Genomic DNA, 16,133 nt, shown 5'->3' with positions numbered 1-16,133 from the left:
CAATTAAATGCTCAAATATTAAATATATAAAAAAATTTTTCCGAAACATTATCTTCAGAAAACACTAATTTCAATCTCTAACAGTCATAATAATATCCCTTTAGCAGACTAGGCTTTGATTATAAATTTTAGATCTGCCATTAAAAAAACATAATTTTTAAAAAATATATTTTTACTTGTTGTTGAACACATGCCTTTATTTTATTTATTTTTATGTGGTGCTGAGTATCAAACCCAGCGCCTCGCACATGCTAGGCAAGCGCTCTTCCACTGAGCCACAGCCTCAGCACCCCCACCCCAAAAAAACCATATTTTTAAAAATACAACAAATGTAAGCTTTCTGACACATCTTCAATTTCCTTTAAAATAGTGCAATTAGGAATAAAACAATCTACAGACTGTAAAATAATTTTGCTAATTAAAAAGTTACTTTGAAATGAGATGAACATTATTACCCTATGAATGGGTATGGTTGCATGAATGGTGTGACTCTAGAGAAATGAAAAGTTGTGCTCCATTTGTGTAAAAAAAAATTAAATTAAAAAAATTATTTTGAAACTAAGGGTCAATATTGTATTCATCCTTTAAATTGTCTTCCTAAGTTATTAATGAAAACTCAAAGCAAATTTGAAATCTGAAATTCAAAACAACAGTTTCCACATACACTATTCCTTATGTACCTTTCATGTCAGAGTTATCTAGTCAATGACTAATTAAACTTTAAATAAAATTAATGTATAGAGAGGCTGGGGATATAGTTCACTCGATAGTGCACTTGCCACGCACACACAAGGCCCTAGATTTGATCCCTAGCAACACACACACACACACACACACACACACACACACACACACACGGAAAAAAAAAATGGATAGACACAAAGGCCCTCTGAGTGCCTGAACAGGACCACCATTATTGGCACCTGCGCAGGACTCCTGGCTGCCTACCCCAGTAGGAATCCCAGCCACTGCTCCCATGCAGGACACTCAGCCACTGCCCACCACAGGAATTCCTGCCGCCATTCCCATGTGCACTATCTACCATAGTGGGTAGTCCTCCAGTCACCTCCATCTTGGGACACTGCAACCACAGCAACACTCCTCAACTCTGAACTCTGAACACGCTAATCAAGATCACAGCCTCATCTCACCCCACCCAACATCCCATCACTGAAAGCAGCCGCCTCCATCTTGAGACACATTTGTCACCATCTTTAGTTGGGGAAACTCCCAGCTTGGAACGCCAGCTGGAGCTTAGAAGCAATATCAAGGTACCAAAGTCCCCAACTCCCTGCTCTCCTGGCAGCCGTTAACCAGGCATAGTGCCTGTGGCTATCCTGCCCAGTTCACAAAACCCAGTCCAGAACTGCCCAAGATAAAACGGCTCCTCTCCCTGACAGGTCCAGAGCCCCCAGAGCGCAGTCCACAAGACCTCCTGAGAGAAAGATTCCTGATTGGGAAGTAGAAAGGGAGGGGATGAATGAGATACAGTTTAGTGACTAAATTGGAGACCAAGAATTGCAAGGTCTACAGCAGATATAAGCAGGTAAGACCAGGCACCCATATCACTGGAGCATGCCCCAAAGGAGATCCTTGGACTAACCCTTCCACCCTAATAACCTTCACCATCCTGAGTGTGGAGATACCAGCAAACAAGAGACAACCCCACCTATTGGATGAGAAAGGAAGCTGGAAAGATACTGATCCCCAACAAAAACAATCCTTGTATCTTTCTTCGAGATTTTTAATTAATTTATTTATTTTCTCTCTCTCTTTTCTCCTGCCCTCACATCCCCAACATTTGTGAAATGAAGTACTTTTCATGAATTAGGCTACTAAGAACTGAGATGTCTGAATAATATATTACAGTGGTGTTGTATATCCCATTTTTACATTTTTTACTTTTCTTAATATTTATGTTTGGTTTTTGTACTCTACTGTCTTTCCCAGTTACCTGTCTACTCAAAATCACTTTCTCTCTCTTCTCCTGCCTACTAACCAACTACTTTAGATTCTTCTTTCATACTTTCTAAGATCTAGTAATTCTGTATCCTCACCTCCTATCCCCTCAACATCTCTACACCTCACACCCAGTTCTTTGTCCACCATCAGAAATTGTAGACCCTTTTGCAAACCTACTGTTTATACTGGAGATAATAATTGAACTTGCCAATTCTATATATTGTGACAAAACTGTAAACATCTTAATAGCAGCTATTTGGTTTAAGGCTGTATATTATTTGTAATCTGTTCACATTGTCTTCCCCCTTAAAGGAGGATAAGTCCTTTAAGCCTATACTGTAAAAACTTGGATCTGCAGTGCTAGAAAGGAAGACAAGTGGACAACATGAGGGCTCCAAATTCCTTAATAGGACGCCCATAGCCCAAGAGTTAATAACAAGAATAAACAAATGGGACTTACTTAAACTAAAAAGTTTTTTCTCAGCAAGAGAAACAACAAAAGAGGTAAATAGGGAGCCTACATCATGGGAACAAATTTTTACCCCTCACACCTCAGATAGAGCCCTAATATCCAGAATGTACAAAGAACTAAAAAAATTAAACAATAAGATAACAAACAATCCAATCAACAAATAGGCCAAGGACCTGAACAGACACTTCTCAGAGGAGGACATACAATCAATCAATAAGTACATGAAAAAATGCTCACCATCTCTAGCAATCAGAGAAATGCAAATCAAAACCACCCTAAGATACCATCTCACTCCAGTAAGATTGGCAGCCATTATGAAGTCAAACAACAACAAGTGCTGGCGAGGATGTGGGGAAAAGGGTACACTTGTACACTGCTGGTGGGACTGCAAAATGTTGAGGCCAATTTGGAAAGCAGTATGGAGATTCCTGGGAAAGCTGGGAATGGATCTACCATTTGACTCAGCTATCGCTCTTCTCGGACTATTCCCTGAGGACCTTAAAAGAGCGCACTATAGGGATACGGCCACATCAATGATTATAGCAGCACAATTCACAATAGCTAGACTGTGGAACCAACCTAGATGCCCTTCAATAGATGAATGGATAAAAAAAATGTGGCATCTATACACAATGGAGTATTATGCAGCACTAAGAAATAACAAAATCATAGAATTTGCAGGGAAATGGATGGCATTAGAGCAGATTATGCTAAGTGAAGCTAGCCAAGCTCTAAAAAACAAATGCCAAATGTCTTCTTTGATATAAAGAGAACCACTAAGAACAGAACAGGAAGGAAGAGCATGAGGAAAAGACTAACAGTAAACAAAGACGAATGGGGGGAGAGAAAGGGAGAGAGAAGGGAAAGCATATGGAAATGGTAGGAGACCTTCAATGATACACAAAATTATAAGAGGTTATGAGGGGCAAGGGGGAGGGGGAAAAAAGGGAGAGAATTGAATAACAGCAGAGGAGGTAGAGAGGGAAGATGGGAGGGGAGGGGAAGGGAGGGGGGATAGTAGGGGATAGGAAAGGTAGCAGAATACAACAGTCACTAATATGCCATTATGTAAAAATGTGAGTATGTAACAGATGTGATTCTGCAATCTGTATTTGGGGTAAAAATGGGAGTTCAAAACCTAATTGAGTCAAATGTATGAAAGATGATATATCATGAGCTCTGTAATGTTTTGAACAATCAATTAAAAAAAAAAAAAAACAAGGGAAGAAAGTGCCCCCAACAAAACAAGATTCTACATTATTAGAATCCATGGCCAGCCAACAGAAGAAATTAAAGAGATGGAGTTCAAGAAGTACATAATTAAAATGTTCTGTGAATTAAAGGATGATATAAGAGAGTGAGTAAAGGCTACAAAAGATCATTTCGATAAAGAGTTACATAAGCAAATACAGAAAGCAAAAGATTACTTCAATAAGAAGATAAAGTTTCTGGAAAAAAACCCAGAAATTCTAAAAATGAAATAAACAAGAAACCAAATTAAAAGCTCAATAGAACACCAACAGATTAGATCACTTGCAAGACAGAACCTCAAACAATGAAGACAAAATACATAATTTTGAAAAGAATGTTGACCACACAGAGAAGATGGTAAGAAACTATGAGCAGAGTATTCAAGAATTATGGGATAACATAAAAAGACCATATTTAAGAATTAGTGGGATAGAGAAAGGCATAGAGTTCTAAACCAAAGGAATGAATAATCTAGTCAATGAAATAATATCAGAAAATTTTCCAAACATAAAGAATACATTGGAAAATCAAAAACAAGAGGCTTACAAGGCACCAAATGTACAAAACTACAACAGATCCACACCATGGCACATTATAATGAAATGCCTAGCATACAGAACAAGAACAGAATTTTAAAAGACACAAAAGAAAGGAATCAGATTACATATAGTGGGAAACCAATTAGGATAGCCGCAGATTTTTGAACCCAGAACCTGAAAGCTAGAAGATCCTGGTACAACTATACCAAGATCTAAAAGAAAATGGATGCCAACTAAGAAGCTTATGTCCTGCAAAATTAAGCTTTAGATTTGATGGTGAAATAAAAACCTTCCAATGATAAACAAAACTTAAAAGAACTTACAATCAGAAAGTCTGCATTAAAGAACATCCTCGGCAAAATATTCCAAGAAAAGGAAATGAAAAACAATGATGAAAATTGGCAAAGGGAGGTATTACATTAAAGGAAATACTAACCAAAGGAGAAACAAAGTCAAGTTAATTACCAAAAATAAAAAAAAAATATGACGGGGAATACAAATCATGTCTCAATAATAACCTTGAATGTTAATGGCCTAAACTCACCAATCAAAAGATACAGACTGGCAGACTGGATTTTTTTTTTTTTTTTTAAAAAGGACCCAACAATATGCTGCCTTCAAGAGACTCATCTCATAGGAAAAGGTGTCCACAGACTGAAGGTGAAAGATTGGGAAAAAACATACCACTCACATGGACTGCAGAAACAAGCAGGGATTTCCATCCTCATATCAAATAAAGCAGACTTCAACCAAAGTTAATAAAAGGGATACAGAAAGACATTTGATACTGCTTAATGGAACCATACATAAAAAGCCATAACATTTATAAATATATATCCCCCAAACATTGGAGCATCTATGTTCATCAAACCAAACAAACTCTTTTCAAGTTCAGGAGTCCAATAGATCACAACACAATAATTCTGGGTGACTTCAACAGACTTCTTTCACAACTTAGTAAATATCCAAACAAAAGCTGAACAAAGAGGGACTGGGTGATAGCTCAGCAGTAGAGTGCTTGCCTAGTACATATGAGGCCCTGAGTTCGAGCCTCAGCACCACATCCAAATGAATAAATAGAATAAAGGTATTTTTTTTAAAAAGCTGAACAAAGAAACTATAGAAGTCAATAACATAATCAATAACTTAGACTTAACAGACATATAGAGTATTTCATCTATCAATGAGTGAATACACTTTCTTCTCAGCAGCACATGGATCCTTTTCTAAAATAGACCACATATTATGTCACAAAGCAACTCTTAGCAAATACAAAAAAAAAATAGAGATACTACTCTTCATTCTATCAGCTCATAATAGAATGAAATTAGAAATCAATGATAAAATTAAAAAGAGAAGCTACTCCAACAAGTGGAGACTAAATATACTATTGAATGAACAATGGGTTGCAAAAGACATCAAAGAGATGATTAAAAAATTCTTAGAGATAAATGAAAACACTGATACAACATATCAAAATCTCTGGGACACTATGAAGGCAGTACTAAGAGGAAAGTTCATTGCATAGAGTTCATTCCTTAAGAAGAAGAAAAAGTCAAAAAATAAATAACCTAACATTACATCTCAAAGCCCAAGAAAAGGAAGAAAAAGTTAACACCAAAAGTAGAAGACAGGAAATAACTGAAATAACAAATTAAAAAAAAAAGAATTGAAAAAATTGACAGAACAAAAAGTTGGTTCTTTGAAAAAATAAATAAAACTGATAAACCCTAAGTGATGCTAACGAAGAGGAGAAAGAAAGCTCAAGTTACTAAAATAAGTGATGAAAAAGGAAATATCATGATAAACACTACAGAAATATAGAAGATAATTAGAAATCATTTTGAAAATTTGTACTCCAATAAAATACAAAATATTGAAGGCATCAACAAATTTCTAGAGTCATATGATTTGCCCTCACTGATCAGAATGATATACACAAGATAAATAGATCAATTTCAAGCAATGAAATAGAAGATGCCATCAGAAGCCTACCAACCAAGAAAAGCCAAGGACAGGATGGATTTAAACAGCTCGAGTTCTACAAAACCTTCCAAGAAGAACTAATACCAATACTTCTCAAAATATTTCAAGAAATAGAAAAAGAGGGAAAACTTCCAAACTCATTCTATGAGACCAATATCACCCTGATTCCAAAACCAGACAAAGACACATCAAAGAGAGAAAACTTCAGACCAATACCTCTAAATAAACATAGATGCAAAAATTCTCAATAATTCTGGCAAACTGAATACAAAAACATATCAAAAAGATAGTGCAACATGATCAAGTGGGATTCATCTCAGGGATGCAAGGTTGGTTCAACAATATTCAATAAATATTTCATCACATCAATAGACCTAAAGAATCATATGATCATTTCAATAGATGCAGAAAAACATTTGACAAAATATAGCACATTTTCATATTCAAAACACTAGAAAAATTAGGGATAACAGAAACATATCTCAACATTGTAAAAGCTATCTATGCTAAGCCCCAGGCCAACATCATTCTAAATGGAGAAAAATTGAAAATATTCCCTCTAAAAACTGGAACAAGACACAGATGCCCTCTCTCACCACTTCTATTTAACACAGTTCTTGAAACTCCAGCCAGAGCAATTAGATAAAAGAAATTAAAGAGATACAGTAAGGAAAGGGAGAATTTAAAATATCACTATTTGCTAACAATATGATTCTATACCTAGAAGAACCAAAAAATTCCACCAGAAAATTTCTAGAACAAATGAATTTGGCAAAGAAACAGGATACAAAAATCAACACCTATAAATTCAAAGGTATTTCTGTACATCAGTGACAAATCCTTTGAAATAGAAACTAGGAAAACTACGCCATTTACAAGAACCTCAAATTAAACAAACAAACAAAAAACCTTGGAAATCAATTTAACGAAAGAGGTGAAAGACCTCTACAATGAAAATTATAGAACACTGAAGAAATAAATTAAACAAGACCTTAGAATATGGAAAGATCTCTCTTGTTCTTGGATAGGCAGAATTAATATTGTCAAAATGACCATACTACAAAAAGCACTATACAAATTTAATGCAATTCCAATCAAAATCCTCATTCCTCATAGAAATAGAAAAAGCAGTCATGAAATTCATCTGAAAAAATAAGAGACCCAGAATAGCTAAAGCAATCCTTAGCAAGAAGAGTGAAGTAGCTGTCATCACTGTACCAGACCTTAAACTATACTACAAAGCAACAATAACAAAAACAGCATGGTATGGGCACCAAAACAGACTGGTAGACCACTGGTACAGATTAGAGGACACAGAGACAAACCCATATAAATACAGTTATCTCATATTAGACAAAGGTGCCAAAAACATATACTGGAGAAAGGATAGCCTCGTCAACAAATGGTGCTGGAAAAACTGGAAATCCATATGCAACAAAATAAAATTAAACCCCTATCTCTCACCATGCACAAAACTCAAATGCAGAAAAAGCATATGACAAAATACAATACCCCTTCATGTTCAAAACACTTCATGTTCCAACAAAGTGGATCAAGGACCTAGAATTAAACCAGAGACCCTGAGCCTAACAGAGGAAAAAGCAGGACTAAATCTTTATCATGTTGGATTAGGCCCTGACTTCCTTATAGTCTTCTATAGTACAAAAAATAAAATCAAGAATCAATAAATGGGATGGATTTAAAGCTTCTTTTCAGCAAAGGAAACAATTAGTGAGATGAATAGAGAGCACACAGAATGGGAACAAATTTTTACCACACACACGTCAGATAGAGCACTAATCTGTAGGATTTAAAAAGAACTCAAAAATCTTAACACCAAAAAAACCCCAAATAACCCAACCAATAAATGGGCCAAGGAACTGAACAGACATGTCTCAGGATATACAATCAATCAACAAATATATGAAAAAATGTTCAATATCTTTAGCAATTAGAGAAATGCAAATCAAAACTACTCTAAGATTTTTATCTCACTCCAGTCAGAATGGCAACTATTAAGAATACAAACAACAATAAGTGTTGGTGAGGATGTGGGGAGAAAGGCACACTCATACATTGCTGGTGGGACTGCAAGTTGGTGCAGCCAATATGGAAAGCAGTATGAAGACTCCTTGGAAAACTGGGAATGGAACCACCATTTGACCCAGCTATGCCATGCCTCAGTTTATACCCAAAGAACTTAAAAACAGCATACTACAGGGACATAGCAACATCAATGTTTATAGCAGCACAATTCATAATAGCTAAACTGTGGAACTAATCTAAATCATATAAAATAATAAATAAAATGTGGTATATACACAATGGAATATTACTCAGCATTAAAAGAGAATAAAATCATGGCATTTGCAGGTAAATGGATGGAGTTGGAGAATATAATGCTAAATGAAGTTAGCTAATCCCAAAAAACCAAATGTCAAACATTTTATCTGATATGAGGATGCTGATCCATAATGGGGATGGGGATGGGGAATATGGGAGGAATGGAGGAACTTTAGATAGAGCAAAGGGGAGGGAAGGGAAAGGAGCGGGCACAGGAGTAGGAAAGACGGTGGAATGAGATGGACATCATTACCCTCAAGTACATGAATGGTGTGACTCTACTTTGTGTACAATCAGAGACATGAAAAATTGTGTTCTATATGTGTATTATGAATGGAAATGCATTCTGCTGTCATATATAACAAATTAGAATAAATAAATTTAAAAAAATTAATGGATAGAAGTTCTATATAATAAGACTTGATAGAATTCATTAAGATTAATAAATTTAACTTACTTATACAACACTTATCTGAATTACTACTACAAGTTACCCACAGAAAATTAGGCTTTAAGGAATATTAATAATGCTTTAAAATACATAATAAGGAAAGACATGATACAATTTAAAAGATAAAGGAAAAAGCCACCAAGTCTTAAACTATGTAAAATGTCAAGAGATTGTCTTTTTCAAGATATTTCATGAAAAGTTTCAAATACCACAGCCATTCACTGAAAATATACTAAAGACACATTCATATACGCTGAAAGTAGCATCTCAACTTTTCATAAAGTCATGTGTCACTTAACAAAACAGGTGCATTCTGAGAAATGTGTTGGTAGGTTATTTGTTGTTGAACATCACAGAGTGCTCTTCCACAAACTAAGACAGCTATAAAGTCAATAGACAATATCATCTTACAGGACCAACATCATATGTGCAGCCTATCACTGAGTAAAACATCGTTATACAGCATATGACTTCATTTAAACTTAGAAAACAAAGGCAAAAATACATTGGCTAATAAAATTTTTTTGTGATGAAACATCTAGTTAGAAAAGACTGTTTGAATACTAACTAACAAAACGGACAGATTAAAGTCCTGATCAGAAATTCAAGAAATTAAAGACAATGAAATTCACAGGTCATACCATATAAACTAATTTGCAAAATTAATCTAAAAATGTTGATTCTTTTCTTTGCAGTTTATGTTTCTTTCACCTGACTTACCTAGATTTACATCTGGTAGTATCTTATCGAGAAATTGTGTTTCCCCACCATTAGGGGAGAGAAAGTCTGCCAGAAGTTGACTATTGCTCAGTTCCGGATGCTGCAGAAGTTTCTTAAATAAGCAAAATGAACAAAAAAGGAAAAGACCAGATGAGAAATCTAGAAGGGCATCAAAGGTGTATTGAAATGATTTTTAAAATACAAAAAAACAACTTTAAAATCACTAAAAGCAATTTTATATTCAAATAATAACAAAATAACTGTATTTATAGAGGGAATAGTATAGCAGAGTAGATAAGATCTCAGCCCTATTGTCAGACACATAACAGACTCTTCTATTTGCTATCTAGATGACCCTAGAAAAGTTCCTATGTTGTCCAAGAGTCAAGCTTCCTTAATTGTAAAATGGGAATAACAAGATGATTTACTTTATATTCTTGTTACATAAAGTATTTAACACAGTATCTGATACACAAGAAGTAAGATTAAACATTAGTTAATATTATTTCTCAGATTCTCAACTATACAGTGAATGCTACAATTTCACACAACTTCCTTGGTAATTAAAAGAAGTCAGCATAAAGGGTTTTCAAGAAAACTATATGTGGAAATGTGAAAAAAAAAAAATCTGGAAATCTGTAGTATGTTCTTGCAACACTATTTTCTATCAAGACAAACCGACTTTCTAAAGCCAGAAATAAGCCAGTCTTACCTAATATTCAGTTTTGCAACTATAAAACAGCTACAAAACTTCATGAGCAGAAATCTACATAAACAAAATACCAATAGAGCAAACTCTTAACTTCAGATCTTTCTACCAGAAAATATTTCTTCTAGAATGAGGCACTTAAATGGTTCAAATAATGGAAAAACACATTCTGCTGTATCCAAACATCCTTGTAACAATTAATAACTATTTCATATTTCACTATTAACACAACCAAAAAAATATACAGAAAATACTTTGAGTTGAAAGAAGTTAAAATACGAGAAATAAAATGAAAATAATATACCATTGAAAACTTTTTACTTAAAAATATTTTCTTTTGGTTAGAAGGTAAAACAATTTAACTAATCTAGTACGTAAGAAAAATGATAAATGATATCCCATGCCCATATAACAGACACCTTTTTTAAACCAATAAAAATAGCCTCTGCTTGGTTTTATGATCTGTATTAAAGAAACATGACAATTAATTTTGGAGAACCAGATATCTCAAAATCAAAAACTTTTAAGTTAACCATACCACCCACTAAAATAATATCCCAAGTACACTACCATACAATATACACACACAAGAAAAAAGGGATTAAATTCCAACTAGTGAATGGCAGAGGAAATTGAATAAACATGTATAAGCTGCAAAAACAAAGGGACTAAGGAATAAAAGATTACAAAATTCAGAAAGCACTACACACAAAATCAAACAGAATATATAATAAAAAATCTACTCAGTATTCTTAGAATGCACTTACTCTTTTAAAACAAAATTTTTTCTTTCTATTTTTAAACTTTCCATACCATGTTTTACTTAGTTTAAAACTTAAGATTTCTCCTCTTGAAGAAAATATCTGGTATTTAATTGGTCATCCATTTAAAAAAATCAATTAAAAAAAAAAGTATATACTCTTGGAAAAAATTCATTTTAAAATCCACATGGAAAAAAAATTTTAAATAAAGGAATTTTTTAACTTTACATGGACAGGTATTTGTTGAACAAAGCATGTATGTACAAGAAAAAAAGAGACAATTAGAGAATGTTATGATTAGCAATGTCTTAAGTTAAATAATATAGTTGGTGCTATACCTGGAGATATTCCTGAAACTCTTCTCTCTTTGACTTTAAGAATTCATAATTTTTGGGGCCAATGATCCTCTTGGATGGAAGCTGCGCATCAGGAAATGTGCCTGAAATTTGTACATATTAAAGTGCTTATTCTGTTCTACTATTATTTAAAAAATTAAATTAAAAAAGTTTACTAGGCAAATTAGATTCACAACATTGCCTTGCAGAGGTGTGACACTGTCTTTTAAATAATCTTCACATAATCAGAAAATTTCAAATCAGAAGTCCAGACCAAAAAACTTGAGTCTATGGATATTTGAATATCACTTTCTATTAACCACCACTTTTCACTGACAATGAGTTTTTAGTCTATATTGGTAAAAGTAACCATGAGATTATTTGGAAATTGGTAGAATTCTAGTAGACAAAATCTCACAAAAGAAATCTCTCTCGTGGGGAAAAAACTGGGGGCATTTTGCCAATGTTGCATAAGCTTAAAAACAAAATTTAAAAGCCATGGATGCACTTTCTTAAATAGAGACAACTTCAGAAATTTAAGTAACGAAAAGTAACAATTATGTTGGGAATCCAGCCAGTTTTGAATGGTTCAGAAGCTTAAAGTACAGAGATTAATGACCTTCTCACAGTCTTAAACAAAAAGGAAAAGTTCTCAGAGAAAGAACAGACAAGAATGAGAGAAAACAGAAAGCCATTTGAAGACAGGAACAAACTCAAAATCTGGGCAAAAACTATGGGGTGGGACTTTGTATTCTTTATATTCCTATGATAATCACCTAACCATGGGCTTTGTTCCTCTAGGAGGATTAAAAAAAGTCCCTTGCCCTTCTCAATTCAGAACCAATCTGAATTAGGATATGTATCAAGGCACATCTCCTAAAGCTTTTCTAAAATAAAAAAAAAAAAGTTTAAGAACACAAACTCAACAAGCCATGTACAAAATGAAATATTGAAATATTGAAATATTCTTAAATATATCCTAATATTAACTGAAATAAATAGGTAAGGGTAAGGCCAAAAAGGAAAAATGCTTGTTGCCTTTTCCAACTGATCTAACCTTAAAAGGGGAGGAAAAAAAAAACATAAACTTTGTTTCCTCATCTAAATTTAAGAGATAAATCAGAACATTTTCCAGAATTCATAGCAAACATGTTTACTAGGAAGATGGTAGTAAAAAGGAAAGTAACCCTGAAATTCTCTGCCACATCAAGAGAAACAAAACAAAAATATTGGATAGAGGATCTTTTCTAAAGTATGAAGAACAATAATCTTTTTTAAAATTTAATTTTGTTATTAAAAATGTAGTCAATGTGCATTGCAAAAAATGTAAATAAACAAGAAAAGATAACAGTACATTCCTATTGCCAATAAAAGTGTATACAACTGTTACTATTTCTTTGGCATCAATGCTTAAAATAAATTTAAAAAAATAATCTGGTATAACAGCTTTTAAGAAAGCTAATGCTATAAAGTTTTACATAAAAAAAGATCAACCAACCATGAAATTCTGTTAGCTTTGATTCAAGTACATAGAATTCAAGGTATCTTCTGTAGACAGACCAGTGTTCAGGCTCATGCCCAACTGTAAAATGAATATATACCAAATTACAAATAATATTATAACCTACTACTAAAAGAATGCAGAATTTTAAACATTAAAAACATAAGACATCATTTCATGGTCTTTTTTTTTAATACTTTATTTTTTAGTTTTTGGCGGACACAACATCTTTGTATGTGGTGCTGAGGATCGAACCTGGGCCGCACATATACCAGGCGAGTGTGCTGCCGCTTGAGCCACATCCCCAGCCCCTCATGGTCTTAATAATTTATTATATTGTGCACTGTATTAATATATTTAATCCTGTATTTTAATTGCACAAGTACTTAGAAGGTACTGATAAATTTTATCTATGCAGTTATCTCAAACAAATATACTTTTTCTACAATAGAATCACAGAGCTGGTAGAAACTTTAAAAAATTATGCAATTATTTTTCAGGGGTGTACTGAGGATTGAATTCAGGGGCACTCAACCACTGAGCCACATCCCCAGATCTATTTTGTATTTTATTTAGAGATAGAGTCTCACTGAGTTGCCTAGTACCTCATCATTGCTGAGGCTGGCTTTGAACTCGTGATTCAAGCTTCCCAAGCCGCTGAGATTACAGGTGTTCACCACTGTGCCTGGCATGTAATTATTATTTTTAAAATGTCATAAAACTATGTATTTCATTTTGTATCAATCTAGGGTCTCTCAAAATTATCAAAATTTACCAAATTGTCCTGACCTAATAATGTAGTATAGAATAGCACTACCCAACAGGACATTTTGCAATTATGTAGACATTTTATATTTCTGCAGTAAATACTGTTGCCACTGAGCAATTGTTCATGCAGCTTGTGCAACTAAGGGACAAAAAACTTAATATAATTTAATTTTAATTGTCAAATATGGCCAGTGACAACCAAACTGGCACAAAGTAATTGTTTAAATAAAGAGCCATGCTGGGCATAGTGGCACACTCCTGTAATCCCAGTGGCTTGGGAAGGTAAGGCACAAGTATCACAACTTCAAAGCCAACCTCAGCAATGCTGCAAGGCCCTAAGTATCTTGGCGAGATCCAGTTTCAAAATTAAAAATAAAAAGGGCTGCGGATGTGGTTCAGTGGCTAAGCATCCCTTGATTTAATCCCTAGTACAAAAAAGTGGGGGGCGGGGGCAGGTCACATTACATATTCTTATCCAGTCCCCCATTTACTATGTGGCCTTTAATAACTTAATCTCACTGTACCTTAGTTTGCTTAGATGTAGAATAATGTGCCTATCATATAAAAAAATAACCTATATAAAGCACTTTTGTACATACATAGCACAAAATTAGCAATCCTCAAAATGTTAACTGCTATGGTTAACAGCAGCTTATGTCATTCTAGCACACATCTGAGAATGCAACGGATCAAATCAGCCAAAAGCAGAGTAACTCCAAACAATATTTCCATTTAAAAAAAAATCTGATTTAGCCACAACCTATAAAGCAAATCCTGGTTTTCATCTTTAACAGTGGTCTTAAAACATCTATGTACATTTAGTTTTGGTCTTTAAAATCCTAACAATGCTATTTTACTACACATATAAAGTCCATGTAGTAAACAATATCCTTTTTTTCTCCCTTACAAGCCATGGTTTTCTAAGAGCAGATTACATTAATAGTAGAATTCTACAGTGCAGACAAAAATTATCTTTAGAATATAAGATTAAAAATTCTTTTAGTTTGAATTTCATGTTTCAATTTTTAAGCTAGACCTTTTAAAATAAATCACCAACAAATGTTTTCTCTTCTATGTAGAAGCTATAACAAAATAAAAAGATGGTGGAGAAGAGATTATCAAATATCATAAGTATATAGGGGAAAATCAGTGGAATAGAAAAAGGAAATCAAGAAGGAAGGGGAGAACAAAGGGAATAAATTTAACAAAATCATGTTAAATTCATATGTAAATGTGCCACCGGAAATTTCACTTTTTTGTATATGTAGAAAGTACCAATCAAATATAAATAAATAAACATGCACAAGGAAGATCAATAGAGTAAAGAGAATAGGGGGAGGAGGACAGGGAAAGGAAAGGGAGGGAAGAAAGGATTAAAATCAAATTCCATGCATACATGAATTTGTCAAAATGAATCAAACTATTACGTATAACTATAATGCTCTATTAAAAAAAATAAAGCACCAAAATTAAAGATGGTTGTCCAATAGGCAAAAACAAAAGTATATTCCCAAACAATACTAACTTTAAAATTGAAATCAGACTGGGATAGATAATGGTTTGGCTATATACTATTAATATGTCAAGAGAGCAGCAACTAGCAAGTTGCAGAGCTACTAAAACACAATCATAAAGCACCCTCAGACCTGGATAGAACAAGACCTGTCTAGTACATAGTTAGAACAGGAGAAACCATAGCTAACTGCTCTGGGCAATCTTCTTCCCTATTCCTATGCCTTATGTACTTGAAGTAGGACTAGTTTCTGAGAAAAATCAGAAAACCTAATGCTTTTTGAAAAATAAATAAAGGAAATAATTAGCACTAACCTTTACACTACCACTTAGAATCTACTCTAAAAAACATTTCCAAACATTATCACCTTTTCCCCCTTCCTTCCTCACAGATAGTTTCTTCCACTTGAGGATAACATTATTTTTCTTGTGTATCATTTCCAACACATGTAGGACTTTGACTGTGCTTTTTCTTACACTAACTGCCCTGCTAGAGTGCTGTTTATCCTGCCATGGATGCTGTTTAATCCCTGTCTATTGCAGTCCACACATGAAACAACCAAAACAAAAAACATGAGGACAATTTGTTAAGCTGTTTTGATTGTATTGTTATTGATTCTAATTAGCCCATAACAATGGGGGAAGGGAAATGCTCTTTCAATTAAACTGTTATAATAACTAATCCAGTTTTGAATGCATTAATAACAAATATGTATAATAACTAATGATGGGGGCTGGAGTTGTAGCTCAGTATGGAGCGTTTGCATCATACATGTGAGACAGTAGGTTTGATTCCCAGCACCACATATGAATAAGCAAATAA

The 16,133-nt window shown here is 33.9% G+C and overlaps 1 protein-coding gene across 4 annotated transcripts in view; it reads right to left on the bottom strand.

Moving 5' to 3' along the window:
- The window catches only part of Snx14 (sorting nexin 14), a 101,920-nt gene that overhangs the window by 18,862 nt on the left and 66,925 nt on the right, over positions 1-16,133 (bottom strand). For all 4 annotated transcript variants that reach the window (XM_005324741.5, XM_013358352.4, XM_021726037.3 and 1 more), the window contains 3 exons: positions 13,028-13,111; positions 11,533-11,633; positions 9,725-9,836 (listed from right to left, as the gene is read on the bottom strand). In XM_005324741.5, the coding sequence (XP_005324798.2) occupies positions 9,725-9,836; positions 11,533-11,633; positions 13,028-13,111 (297 nt within the window). The remainder of the gene's footprint in view (positions 1-9,724; positions 9,837-11,532; positions 11,634-13,027; positions 13,112-16,133) is intronic.

This window comes from Ictidomys tridecemlineatus, chromosome 8 (assembly GCF_052094955.1).
Source record: "Ictidomys tridecemlineatus isolate mIctTri1 chromosome 8, mIctTri1.hap1, whole genome shotgun sequence".
Taxonomy (NCBI): domain Eukaryota; kingdom Metazoa; phylum Chordata; class Mammalia; order Rodentia; family Sciuridae; genus Ictidomys; species Ictidomys tridecemlineatus.
This window is presented reverse-complemented; position numbering and strand designations above follow the sequence as displayed.